At 41.8% G+C, this 14876-nt stretch overlaps 1 protein-coding gene across 1 annotated transcript in view; it reads right to left on the bottom strand.

Annotated features, from left to right (window-relative positions):
• Positions 1-14876, bottom strand: part of szt2 (SZT2 subunit of KICSTOR complex) — a 174926-nt gene that overhangs the window by 97778 nt on the left and 62272 nt on the right. The window contains 8 exon segments of the mRNA XM_055641515.1: positions 222-296; positions 1775-2084; positions 4477-4776; positions 5759-5944; positions 8603-8681; positions 11036-11152; positions 13523-13658; positions 14327-14623. Of these exon segments, the coding sequence (XP_055497490.1) occupies positions 222-296; positions 1775-2084; positions 4477-4776; positions 5759-5944; positions 8603-8681; positions 11036-11152; positions 13523-13658; positions 14327-14623 (1500 nt within the window).

The following is a 14876-nucleotide window of genomic DNA, read 5'->3' as shown; positions in this document are numbered from 1 at the left end:
CAGTAGCTTAGAGATATGATACTGTACTTACTGCTGTGATACAGAACCTTGGGAAATCAGGAGTCCTGGGATTGTTATGGCACAGGAGGCTGACAGTGCTTAATCTTTCTGGAAATTTATTTTATGACATTGAAGCATGTGCATTTGCTCCATGCACGTGCTTCAATGTCATAAAATATTTTGGGTTGAAAAGAAAAAGGTCACAGAAAAACGTTTCTCACCTAAAAGATCAGAATCCAGGCTGCCCTGACTGGAGACCACACTCTGTACTCGGCTAGGTCTGTGCTTGCCATAACCTAAGAGCACAGAGACAAAAGATGGGGGTCAGGAATTTCACAAAGGCATACAATGGATAGCCAAACAAACGTTACAAGAAGAATAATAGAGAGGGGAAAGAGAAAAACAAATTCCACAGCATGAGGACAAGATACACATCAGTAAGTGGGGCGGGGGGGGGGGGGGGGGGGGGGGGGGGGGGGTAAAAGAGGACAATACAGATTGACATTTCTCTAAGTTTCATGGTTTGATTCCAACTCTCATGTAGCCAAAAATCAATGCCAGTTTTCATCTGATTGACAGTTCATCTATATAATTGCTCAAAAATCCCCAAATCCAAAAGGTCAAGTGACACGAGCCCTTGCCAGCTGGGGGTAGTCTTTGTTATTATTATTGATCCCAAAGAGAGAACAACAAATTTGGGGACTAAGAGAAAATATCGAAAGTATAATGAAAATAAATGATTATACACCTGTATAAATGGGAATGCAGCGTATCAAGAACATTTATGCACCAATGTCTGTGTGGCCAAGTACAATACCTACTCAATCATGAAGTTTGCCACTGATACCACTGTTGTTGGCCAGATCAACAACGATGAGACAAAGTACAGGTGAAAGATTGAGAAACCTGTGTCAAAGTGTCAGGACAATCATCTAGCCCTCAATGTCAGCACGATGATCTAAGGAAACGACAAACCCATCCTCATCAACAGAGCATCTGTAGAGATGGTAGACCGACTCAAGATCCAGGACATCCATATCACCAGCATCCTAACCTGGTCCCTCACACTGTTGTGATGATCATGAAATCACGTCGCCATATTTACTTTCAATGTCATCGTAAAACATTTGGCATGAATACGAGGATTCCCCCGAGTTTCTACAAATGCTCTATACAAAGTACTCTGACGAGATGCATCTCGGCCTGGCATGGCAAGCACTCTGCTCTTGACCGCATGAACCTACAGAGAGTAGTGAACACACCCCAGTCCATCACATGCTTGTGACTTTCTTCCAACCAGTCTATTTCCATGATGCACTGCATCAGGAAGATTGAAAGTATTGTCAGGATGCCTACCATTCTGTTCTCTCTTTTATCAGCTGGGAGTAAATACAAGAGATTGACAGCTTGGGCATCCAGACTTAAGAGCAGCTTCTTTCCTGCTGTTGTCAGATTCCTGAACCCATCATCTTTGCCACACCCCTTTTCCGGCTCTGCTGCCACATACGCTTGCTCTTAACTCTACATCATTTGGTTATTCCATTATTGTACTTCAATTATTTTTGCACTACTTTGGATTGCAGACAAATCACACCACTCTGCTACTTGTCATTGCATTTATTACTGCATTATCGTTACTGTATATATATACCGTTCATTCTGTGAGCTTCAAGTGAACTAGGAATTTCATTGCATCCTGGTGTATATGACAGTAAAATAAATTAGAACCATGCCTGCCAAGTTATTATCTGAATTAGATGAAAAAATGACATACCTGTACTGCCAGGTATAATGGACTGTACAGACTCGGCAAGACTCACAGCAGAAGACGTCTGCGATGGTAGATTTGCCACCTGAGTTTTCTCAGGACCTGGGCTCGATTGCAGGAGGGGCGGGCTGGTGAGGATTCCCTCAGGCCTGATCACTGTAAATCCCCTATCCTGTTGGTCAGGTTGTGTGACTGTGAGGCAGTTTTTCCCATCCATGTTCTCCTCCAGTAGTTCAGCTGATGCAGGGCATGCTCCATTAGGTCCTGCTGCTATTACTGTTCTCTCAGAAGTCAGTTTACTTTCCTCAAGTGAAATCTGGAAAAACGCACCATAAAAAGGCATGAGCCACGTTTAATTCAATGTACCATTCATAATCAACTAAAATAACATATGAAACTGGCAGAAATGGAAGGGCCAGCAAGCCGATCAAACCTGCCGCATACAGTTATTGTCCAATTAAACATCAGTCACTTCACTGCCCTCTTACACAGCAACAGCCATCTAAATCCACTTGAAAAACTGAATACGTGGAGCCAAGATGATCCAGGACAAATTGAGGAGATTCCTCTCTGACTCTCAATGGCAATGAAAATGAGTTCCAGAAGAACAATGTTCATGATATTTGTTAGCAATTCCACTCCTTCCTTTGGCAGACTGAAATATCAACTACCGCTTGTGCATAACTATTTTAAATGCTTATGTTGACCCCACACTTACTGGTCAAAATATTAACTTTTCCCAAATGTATCCTGTTCAGTCAAGAAGAAAAAGAAAGATGAAATCTAGCATGGATTTATTTACTTAATAAGAAATATTTATTATGTTCTTAATTACCATGGCTTTATGCCGGGGAGGTCATGTCTTACGAACCCAAGTGTTTTGAGAGGAACAAAGATGTATGTAGAGGGCAGGGCAGTGGATCTTGTCGTCCTAGACTTTAGTAGAGCATTCAACAAGGTTCAATGATTGGTACCCTGATCCAGTAGATTACATTACATGGGATCCATGATGTCTTGGGAGGTTAGTTTCAAAGTTGACTTGGCCATAGAAGTCAGAGAGAAGTGGTGTTATTCTGACTGGAAGGCTGTGACTAGTGGATTTCAACACGGAGTCAGTGCTGGACCTCTTGATAAACTTGGACTGTTCACTCTCGAGGCTCTGAGATTACATGGTAGAAGTATATAAAATTATGAGAGGGATTGATAGGATAGATTGTCAGAGCCTTTTTCCCTGGGTGGAAATGTCAAGTACTAGTAGGCATAGGTTTGAGGCGAGAGGGACAAGTTTAATGAACATATGTGGGCAATGTATACTTCACATAAGGGCAAGCAAATAGGGTTAATTTAGTTTGGTGTCACAGTTCGCACATACATCATGGATTTAAGGGCCTATTCCTCTGCTGTACTGCTCTATATCTTAATCTAATCCTGTATACCAAGGGTTCCCAACCTGGGGTAAATTTTGCCTACCCAGGTGGTACATTTGTTGATTCTGGATTTGTACATATTTTTTCTCATTGATTGACTGTGTTTGGTTCTAGCATCTGTTCATCATTAGATGTTCATAAATAAGTGAAATAACATTGTTATGTGCTATTAAAGTTGCCAGGGGTAAACGGAATGGAAAACGTTGGGAACCCCTGCCGTATATCATGCACACATCCAGATTATCATTAATTTATATTATTGCCATAGACATAAACCTGTCACCATAGTCTATACTTCTTGAAATTGGTGAAATTGTTTTAAGCCAAGCACTGATCTAGTGGTTCCTGTACATTGGCGAGGCGATGCGGAGACTTGGTGACCGTTACGCTGAACACTTGCGTCAGTCCGCCAAAGCCTACTGGATCGCCCAGTTGCAAAGCATTTTAACTCCCTTTCCCATTCCCATTCTGACCTGTCCTGGGCCTCCTCCATTGCCGAAATGAGGCCACGTGCAAATTGGAGGAATAGCACATCCTAACCTCCTTGGGTACCTTACAACACAGCAGTATGAATGTAGAATTTTCCAATTTTAAGTAACTTCTACAAACACTCCCCTTGTCCATCCCCCTTCGTACACTAAAAATCGGTTAACCAGTTCCATAGTTTGCAACGATATATATCCCTCTTGGGATCACACCACCCCTAGCCACCAATCAGCCTATCAGGGAAACTCCCTGCCTGATTTCATCTGTTGCCATCCCCGATTTGCCGCTTTTCTTTCTTGCTAACAGTTCCCCCTCTCAACACCTCCCCCCCCCACCCAAGAACAATCAGTCAGAAGATAGATACCGACCCAAAATGTTACCTCTCCATTTTCTCCAGAGATGTTGCCAGACTCACTGAGTTACTCCAGTATTTTGTAAAGATCTTTGGTATAAACCAGCTCCTTTTTTATTACCGATCTGGTGGCTCTTCATTTTCCCCCGATACAAAGCCCATGCAATATGAAAATGTATACCAAGAATCGGCTTTAAATAAACAAACAACTTTTTTAAAGACTAGTACATTCGATCCCAAAACCATGCTGTTCATCTAATTCTCAAAACATTACGATATCTGAAATCCAATCGAACATGAATGAAATTGCTTCAGCAGCTACAAAACCGTCCATCACTGCTACAGTCCACTTCTGCAGAGCTTACACATCAACTGTGCAGAAAAATAGCACCACTGCTTTAACCAACTGAACTCTCAAGCATTGAAACTACTTAAAACGTTACCTGTGACTTCTCTTCACTCTTCTCTCCCTCAATTACAGACAATGGTATGGCTACTTCAACTTGTTTTGTCCAACCTTCCTGGCGTTGATGGCAGATCCGAGCTACTTCTGCATCTGCACTCTCATCACTAACCATCGCCACAGCTGGGCACTCGCTCTCCAGGCTTTGCTTTCGGAGTTCTGGGGAAAGCTTCTGTCCTGCCTCTGCCCTCTGCACATGCAGGCGGCTCACAGATAAGTAATAAAAGTTGTTTGCTTCTCCATTGAGGTGGAACCCTGGAAGATTCATCCGCTTAAATTCCTTACATTGAAAAAAACAGATGAAGTAAGAGTTAAAACAATGGCATAACAAACAAGTGATGAGGTCTAGACTCTTGTTAGATCCTGGCAAGACTGGAATGGAAAGGATGTTTCACAGTTCCAGTGATACAAGTTCAGACCAGTGTTACATCTAATGGGTTGTACCCATGACCAGTAGGTTTCTGTGTACTCCACAGTTTCCTACTGCAGAACAGCACCGTGGTGCAGCAGTAGAGCTGCTGTCCACAGCGCCAGAGACTTGGGTTCGATCCTGACTAAGGATGCTGTCTGGGTGGAGTTCGTACGTTCTCCCTGTGACTGCTTGGGTTTCCTCCGGTTGCTCGTTTCCTCCCACATTCCAAAGATGTTCAGATTAGTAGGTTAATTAGCTTCTATAAATTGTCACTAGTCTGTAGGATAGAACTAGTGTGAATGGGTGATCGATGGTCGGCACTGTCTCGGTGGGTCAAAGGGCCTGTTTCCACGCTGCACCTCTATAACTAAACTAATCCCAAAGATACGCAGGATTGTATGTTAAACGGCCACTCCAATGTAGGTGGGTGGCAGAATCTGGGAGGAAGTTGATGGGAATGAGAAGAGAACAAAAATAAATTTGTGTAAATTGGTGCTTGATGGACACTGAGAACTTGATAGGTCAAAGGACCTTTTTCTGTACTAAAGGATGCTGATTCCATAACTCCCAGTTTAGATTTAATACAACAGAACTTTGCTCTTGGGCGAGTTCAAGACTTATTGTGAGGAGGAGTGTGTGCATTACATTGTCTTTAACTTAATGTTTAAACTCCTGCCAACTCATATGGGGTCTAAAACCTTGCAATATGTACCTTCGTGACCTTAGCAAGTTGTTAACATTGCTCATTGTCTTGCAAATGTGTGTGCAGAACAATGGTCTAATGGGGTTTCTTTTGGTCAGCTCCCTGTAAATGTAACAAACTACTACTAAGCTTAATTATTCCGTGTACCTCTTTAAATTTCTCCAGTGATTGCTCCGGTCCAAAAACAAACTGCAAAGGAACCACTTCGCTGTGACATCGGGGCCTGCCCTTTGATCTGGACACATGATCTGATACTTTCTGTAGAGTAGCTAAAGTAATATTTGTTGAATGGCGCAGTGCTGAAACAATTTCATCTTCTAGGAGCCAATGAATCTAAAGAAAGGATGGCATTTCAAAATAACTTAGAAAACAATAGGCAACAGGCAAACCACACAAAACGTTATGAAACATGTGTGTTTTGATTCTTAATGCTAAATAAAGAGAGCCAAAAAGTAATCGGTCACAATTTATTTTGAATGGAAAAATGAAGTTGATGTACAATTGAGTAAGCTTTGAGTTCCTGGGCATGCACATCTCGGAGAGCATATCAACTGGTTGCATCACCATACACCAGGTAGCGCAAAGGAGAAAGGAAACAGACTACAGAGTTAACACTGCAGGGAAAGAGCAGATGAAAAAGTGCAAGTACTGAGGTCTTCTTCTGAATCCACACACAAGATTAGAAGTTGTTCAGCCAGAGCTCAACACATTTCGCGGCATCTGCGTACAATGGTGTCTGTCTTGTAGCTTCTAGCGCGTGGTGGTGGAAAGATTGGTGGAAACAGGGCCGCGACGTGGACGCTCTTTCCTTGACCCTAGTACTGGGATGAGATTGTGAGATGGGGAATACAGCCTTAACCTACTAGAGGTCCATTTAAGAATGTAATAACAGCAGGGAAGAAGCTGTTCTGGAATTTGGTGGTACATGCTTTCAAGCTTTGTATCTTCTGCCCCACAAAAGGGGAGATGAGTGACAATGACCAAGTGGTGCTTGGTTATGTTGGCTGCTTAGTCAAGGCAGCATGAAGTGTAGATGGAGTCGATGGGGGGGTTAGGGAGTTAGTTTAGGTGATAGACTGGGCTGCCTCCAAAACTCTGCAATTTCTTGTGGTCTTGAGCCATGAGGTTTCCAAGCCTATCTGAGAAAAATCCAGTTGTTTCTATGATGCATCTGTAAATATTAGTAAGTCATTAAAGCCATGTCAAAAATCAAGATATGCTTTCTTGTGGTTGGACCAGGCCATATTGTTAGTAATAATTATTCCTAGGAACTTCAAACTCTTGACAATCTCCATCTCCACATCATTGATACAATGATGCTTGTGCATTCCACCCCACTTTCCTGAAGTCAATAACTAGTTCCTTTGTTTTGCTGACATTGAGAAAGCAGTTGCTATTTTGGCTGCTGTTATTCAGCACTTATCTCCTTCTGGAGATTAATATCGTCATTGTCATTGTTCGAGATCCAACACACTACGGTGATGTTATTTGCAAACTTGTAAATGTAGTTAGAGCACACAGTAGCTCATCCACACAGTAGTTACAGTGTAGGGAGTATAGTGCACGGCTGAGTACCCAGGCTTGTGGGGCACCAGTGTTGAGAATATTGTGGAGGATCTTTTGTCGCCTATCCTTAATGAATGTGACCTGTGGCTCGTGAAGTCAAGGATATTGTTGCAGGGGGAAGATGCAGAGTCCTAGGTCAGGGGTTTGAGGATGAGTTTGGTTGGTCTTCAATCAAGTTTCAAGTTATCGCACCTTATATCTTCTTCAACTCAGTGCAATTTACGATTTTACTTAATCGAGTGCTACAGGATTTATTTCCATATTAAATGTTTTAAATAGATATCATTTTCAATGATTACAAATGTAGTTGCAGGATTAATCATTGAAGATATTATCTACAAGCATAAGCAGAGACTGACTTAATGGGTTACATAGCCATCGTATACATGTTTTTATTTGGTTCATATTTCATGTTTCCATTCATGTTAGCGACTGTAGGCAAGATGGGAAACACTTAATAATAATAATAAATATTATTTATGGGCGCCTTTCAATAGTCTCAAGGACACCTTACAAAATTTAGCAGGTAGAGGAAAAACATGCAAGGGGAATGAAATAAATAGTAGAGACATGACTAGAACACAAAGTAAAGACAGAATTCAATTCAAAACACAATACGAGGCAATTAATGCACAGATGAAAAGGGAGGGGGACGCGGGGCTAAGGATAGGCAGAGGTGAAGAGATGGGTCTTGAGGCGGGACTGAAAGATGGTGAGGGACACGGAATTGCGGATCAGTTGGGGGAGGGAGTTCCAGAGCCAGGGAGCTGCCCTGGAGAAGGCTCTGTCCCCAAAAATTGCGGAGGTTGGACTTGTGGATGGAGAGGAGACCGGCTGATGTGGATCTGAGGGACCGTGAGGGTTGGTAGGGGGAGAGGAGGTCAGTGAGATATGGGGGGGGCAGATGGTGGAGGGCTTTGTAGGTGAGGATCAGGATTTTGTAGGTGATCCGGTGGGAGAAGGGAAGCCAGTGAAGTTGTTTGAGGACTGGAGTGATGTGATGCCAGGATTTGGTGTGGGTGATGAGTCGGGCGGCTGCGTTCTGGACCAGTTGGTGTTGGTCGATGTAGGTGGAGCTGATGCCAAGGAGAAGTGAGTTGCAATAGTCCAGTCGGGAGGAGATGAAGGCATGGATGAGTCTTTCAGCAGCGGGAGGTGTGAGAGAGGGTCTGAGTTTGGCGATGTTGCAGAGATGAAAGAAGGTGGTTAAATTCGGACTTTCAATTGATATTGGACACTTTAAAGCATCTGGATGGAGAATGCTTTTATCCAGCTTTTGAAGATTGCCTCGAAAAATCACTGTAACACTGAGTGATTTTGTATTACTGAGACGTCTACGGACCGGAACAAGAAATTAAAGGTGTTTTACCTTCTAAAATGCAAAATGGCTGTTTCCAACACATTGATCAATATTCTTGACATTACCTCATCCATTGTAGCAAGGACAGCTTGTTTGTGCAACGTTGGCAATTTGGAAAGTGGATCACTCAAAGCCTCTGCAATCCTGGAAAATAATAACAAAAAACACTAGAAATCATGCTAAGCCCAGCAGGAAAAGAATACAATTAAAACCACACTGAGAACTGGATTTAAATCTTATAACAAAAGGTTTCATTTTAGCAAGGTAGAACATTGTGGCGGCACAGTGGTGCAGCTGGTGGAGTTGCTGCCTTACAACGTCAGAGACCCGAATTTGATCCTGACCTCGCGTGCTGTCTATGCGGAGTTAGCACGTTCTCCCTGTGACCATGTGGGTTTCCTCCGGGTTACCTCAAAGATGTGCGGGTGTATAGGTTAATTGGCTTCTGTAAATTGCTGCTCATGTGTAAGGAGTGGTTGAAAAAAAAGGAGATAACATAGAACTTGTATGAAAGTCGACGATCAGCGTGGACAGGATGGGCCGAAGAGCCAGTTTTTAGGCTGTATTTCTAAACTAAACACAGCCACTAGGTGGTACATGCAAATTAAGTAGGTTGGGGTCAAATTTCATATTTTTAAATTATTTAATTCTGACCCTACTAAGTTCATTGTGAGCAGTTTGACACCAGTCTCAAAGTTTGATTACTACTTCTTGATCCAGTGCATGTACGACGACGTGCGATATAACTAGATTCTGCATTCACTTTGTTTTATCCAAATGAAGGAGCAGAACTGATAATTAGTGGACTCCATAATACTGTCAGTACGAGGATTGGGGTAGGAATTACAAAATGATGGAGCTTAAGTATTTTGCATCACCAAGATTCAAAACAAAGAGACAGATATGGAAATATGAAAGAGAAATTCAATAAGAAACACAATAAATACAATGACAGTAATGGCTGTACTTCAGTGCAAGAAAAGTAAAAAAAATAAAACGCTGCTCATGCAGAATCAGAACTTGGCAAACTAATAGACACCAACTGAATAGATAATTTCAGAGATACAATAGATGACCAAATTAAAAGAAAGAAGAATGGCTTGTACAAAATCATAAATCTTGTGGGAAGATTTATTCCTAAATGGAATAAACTCAGGAGCAGAAACATGTAAAAGAATAGTCAGTGACACTAATTGGATTGTATCAATACAATCTTTCAGCTAAGCTGATATTAAATAGAGATGAATAATAAATAACACTATTATAGGTGAGGAAAAGCACAAAACAATAAATATCTGATGACAGGTACACAAAAATGCTGGAGAGACTCAGCGGGTGCAGCAGCATCTATGGAGCTCCATAGATGCTGCTGCACCCGCTGAGTTTCTCCAGCATTTGTGTGTACCTTCGATTTTCCAGCATCTGCAGTTCCTTCTTAAACAAATATCTGATGACTACTCTCTCTAACTATTCACAAAAGAAGACATAAGCAAAATACCTTCTCTAAACTAAAATAATCTAAGTATAATCTACTAGTTCACAATAAATAAGACAGAAGTTATGGACAGTCACAAGGCAGATAGGAAGATTTATGATATGATGATGATCATTATGAGGCAGATCTTTGAATGCTGGGGACCTCTGGTAGACTGAAAAGGGGTTATTGCGCTCCTATCCAAAATGACCAACTATGTCACTTCCATTTCAAGTAAAGGATCAGTGCTGAGAATTAGAAGTAATGGCAAATATTACTTATGCATTCATAATCCTGTTAAAAACACGTTAGCATGGATTCAGAAAAGAAAAGTCCTTTTAGTAATTGACAGTCCAAGTAAGCCAACCTGTGCCACATGATGTGGTGCTTCTTGGCATCCAAGAAGTCTTTTGATTGAACGTCCACAAATTAAATTCAAAGCTCTGAACTTTTGAGTTATAAAGTCTGGGAAGCCCGAAAAAAATGATTTTATGAACAAAATGTCTGAGCATCTGATGACATTCCCTGTAGTTCAACTGTCAATGCTTCCCACTGAAATTACCGGTAATGTATAATGGGTATTTGTAAGAAGCTTCTTAATGCTCTGGTAATCCAAATTAAAAACATAGAATGCTGGAAATACTCATCATGTCCAGCAACATCTCTGGGGACAGAAACAAAGTTAACTTTTCAAATCCTTTCACCAGGATCTCAAAGATGCTGCCTGGCCTGCTGTGAATTTATAGCATTTTATGTTTTTATTTCTGAGTTCCAGCATTTGCAGTAATTTGCCCTAGAATTTATTGAGCCTTCTGTTCAGGATATTATATTGGCAGAGGACGGGGTTCACAACATGTTTTGTATTGTAAACTTAATATTTTACTTTTGATTACATTTATTTTTAATCACTTTTAAAATTATGTATTGATCCTTCAAACATGACAGATTATGTAAATATTAATCATTTATAAAAGCAATTGCAACAGATTGAATTATTTTAATACAATTTCCCAGAAGACTGCACCTCTCATCTGTGGTGGAAACATGTTGATCCATGCTTTGCATTAGCTCTTCATCAGATCGATACGATGATGGTTGTCCTGGTGATCGGTTCATGGAACTGCTACTTTCCGATGTGTACCTAGGGACAGGAATATGTTTGCAAAGAATTACTTACAAAATTAATCTGCAATAGCACAGCTGTCCTTGGGAAAAGTACTGGGAAGTCAATGTAGCCTGAAATTGAACATCACACGAAGACATCTGTTCATATTTCAGACATCTTTATATTCAACCACTGCTTGTTTGGGTAAATGGATTTCCACTTACTTTAACACTACCCAAGTACGCAATCTGTACAAATGACAATATTGTTATGTTAGCTTCTTGCCAGAGTGGCCTTGTAATAGTTGCAGATAATAACTCGTTTTTTTTTTTCAGCTCGATTGGCCAGATAGTCACAAAAGGATACAAATTGAAGGTAATTGCAAATAAAAGAAAATTGTTGGTTAAAATTAGTCGAGTTTTATTGTCCTATGCACATACCTAATGTGCACATGTACAAGTATATTACTTTTTAATGAGGCAAGTAAGCCAGTGGAATTCTTTTCCACAAACCTACTCAGCCTTCTCTAAAGATTCTTATCAAGAGAATAAGGGGCACATTATGGGGAACAAGCATCAGACTAGAATTTGATTAGCTAGCTCTTGTGGGGAAACTAAATCTTGATGAGCCAAAAGTCTTTAACAAGTGCTGGAAACTGGCAAGCTCAAAATGACACATGACTGTGCGTCAGGGCACTAGAGCCAAGGGCTCTGTGGGCAATAACTACAGTTTAGAGCCCTCTTGAGATTGCCTATTCATTAGTTGAAATCGGTGTTAAAAGACAGGCGGTATGGTGGCGCAGCGGTAGAGTTGCTGCTTTACAGCAAATGCAGCAATGGAGACCCGGGTTCAATCCCGACTACAGATGCTGTCTGTATGGAGTTTGTACGTTCTCCCCATGACCTGCATGGGTTTTCTCTGAGTTCTTCGGTTTCCTCCCACACTCCAAAGATGTACACGTATGTAGGTTAATTGAAGGTACACAAAAATGCTGGAGAAACTCAGCAGGTGCAGCAGCATCTATGGAGCAAAGGAAATAGGCAACGTTTCGGGCCAAAACCCTGAAAAGAAAGGAAAAAGGAGGAGGAGGAGCCCGAGGGCTGAGGGAGAGCTGGGAAGGGGAGGAGACAGCAAGGGCTAACAGAATTGTGAGAATTCAATGATCATGCCACCAGGATGCAGACTCCCCAAGCGGAATATTAATTGGCTTGGTAAATGTAAAAATTGTCCCTAGTGTGTATAGAACAGTGTTAATATGCGAGGATGACTGGTCGGTGCAGACCCGGTGGGCTGAAGGGACTGTTTCCGCTGCTGTATCTCTCAACTAAAGACCATGAAAAATTGCTCATGGGCTCCATAAAATGTTAGCTATGGGTTATATAAAATGTTACTTAACATACTAAAGCTAAGTAATAGGAATAATGTCACAGGTAATGAAAATGCTAATTAAGTGTTCTGCATTACATATATTTGAATATTTTGCAAATGTTTTTATTTTAATATATTTTTAAATTTGCAGATGATACCCAGAGTGCTGGGGTTACGGACTAGAGGAAGGCTGTTGAAGTGTCTGGCGGCGTATCGATCAACTACAGAAATGAGTGAAGAAATAGCAGGTTGAGCTTAATCTGAGCAAGTGTGAGGTGTTGCACTTTGGGAGGTTGAATGCAAGGGGAAAGTATACAATTAATGACATGACCATGAACAACATTGATGTTGAAAGAACTTGGAGTCTGGCTCCATAACTCCCTGAAAGTGGCAATACAAGTAGATAGGGTGGTAAAGAGGAGGTTTACCAGAATGATGCCTGGATTACAACTTGGCGACAACTTGGATTGTTTTTTTCTGGAACCCCGGAGGTTGCAGGCAGACCTGAGAGAAGGGTCTTAGATAGACCTGAGAGATTCATAGAGTGATACAGTGTGGAAACAGGCCCCTCGGCCCAACTTGCCCACATTGGACATGTTCCAGCTACACTAGTCCCACCTGCCTGCACTTGGTCCATATCCCTCCAAACTTGTCCTATCCATGTACCTGTCTAACTGTAGATAGGGTAGACATCCCTGGATGGAAATATAAAATACTAGAGGGCATAGCTTTAAGGTGAGAGGGCAAAGTTTAAGAGTGAGGTGTGAGGCTTTTTTTTAATAAACAGAAGGTGGTGAGTGCCTGAAACACGTTGCCGGGGTTGGTGGTGGAGGCCGACATGATAGTGGCATTGAAGAGATGTTTGGATAAGTATGTGGATATGCACAAAATGGGGGGGAAATGGGTTATGTGCAGGCAGATAAGGGTTGGTCTTGGCTTCAAGTTCAGCACAGACATTGTGGACTGAAGGGCCTGTTCCTATGCTGTGCTGTTCTCTGTTCCAAAAGTTGCAAAACTACGACTTGTCTCTCAACTTACCTGTGGTGGTTCACATCAACAGGCATAATCTCAATTTCCAAGGGAAGAGTCAGGACAAAAATATCCAAGGTGATAACAAGATTATTTAGATCGATCGATTTGACTGGAAAATTCTCCAGGCTGCTGATAATTTCACCTAAACAAAGAAACAAAACAATTGGAAATAATTTCCAGTATAATATTAAATGACTCTGAAAAAAGACTGTCATAAGAGGGAGAGAACTAATGTTCCTGGTTGAACATGGTTCCAGTTTAAAGCAGCTAGTTCCCTGTTGGTTAACAGCTAATTTACCAGTTTAAAGCTGGAGGCTCACCTGCCATTTACGGGCCTTCATCAAATACAGATGTACAGGGATGTGTCACTAGCTGTGTCATTAGACTGTACTCAGAGATTCACCAGAACACTGTCCAGGATGGTCTCAGTTACAAGGAGAGAGTGGATAAACTGAGTACATTTTCATTGTAAACTTAGTGGCTATACTAGCAACCAGAGGGCACAGGGTTAAAAGTTTAAGGAGAGATAAGGGAGATTTTTTCTTCCCCTTCAGAGGGTGGTGGGAATTTGAAATGCACTGTCTGAGAGGGAGGTGGAGACAGAGACTCACGACATTTAAGGAGTATCTGGACAAGTACTTGAATCGCCAAGCCTTAGAAGGCTCCAGACCAAGTTCTGACAAATGGGATCAGTGCAGATGGCTACCTGATGGTTAGCACAGAGAGGGTGGATTTAAGAGTCTGGTTCTAAGCTTTATGAGTCTGTGTCATTACCTCAATTTTCCTTCTAAACTTCAACTTTGCACTTACCAAGGCACGTGGGCAGTGACTCTACTGGTATGGACTCCACCGAGAATGGCCCACAGCATTTCTTTCCACCAAGGGAACAAGTAAGATGAATAAATAATGGTGGCATCTCCTGATCAGGAAAGTCTTGCTCATTTAAAGAATCTCCCCCAAGAACACTGAATGAATCATCGTCTCTGTTCACCGTGTTGGTATCAGAGAGGGAATCGGCATCCTGTAATTCCTTGTCAGATTTTTCCCTATATTCCACCTCCAGATCTGGATCACTCTCCGTCACCACACAACATCCAGACGTACTACCTGTCAGATTTCAGGAAAAAAATGCAGAGTTAATTTCTCCTGCAGTGCCCTTCATTTACCATTGCTGGCTAGTGATTCTCATCTATGGCAAACAGAAATCCTGGAGAAACTCAGCGGGTGAGGCAGCATCTATGGAGCGTAGGAATAGGTGACGTTTCGGGTCAAGACGCTTCTTCAGACTGATGTGGGGGAGGAATAAGAAAGGAAGAGGCGGAGACAGTGGGCTGGGGGAGAGCTGGGAATGGGAGGGGAA

Source organism: Leucoraja erinacea, chromosome 10 (assembly GCF_028641065.1).
Source record: "Leucoraja erinacea ecotype New England chromosome 10, Leri_hhj_1, whole genome shotgun sequence".
NCBI lineage: Eukaryota > Metazoa > Chordata > Chondrichthyes > Rajiformes > Rajidae > Leucoraja > Leucoraja erinaceus.
Note: the sequence above shows the minus strand (reverse complement) of the source record. Positions and strands in the feature narration are given on the sequence as shown.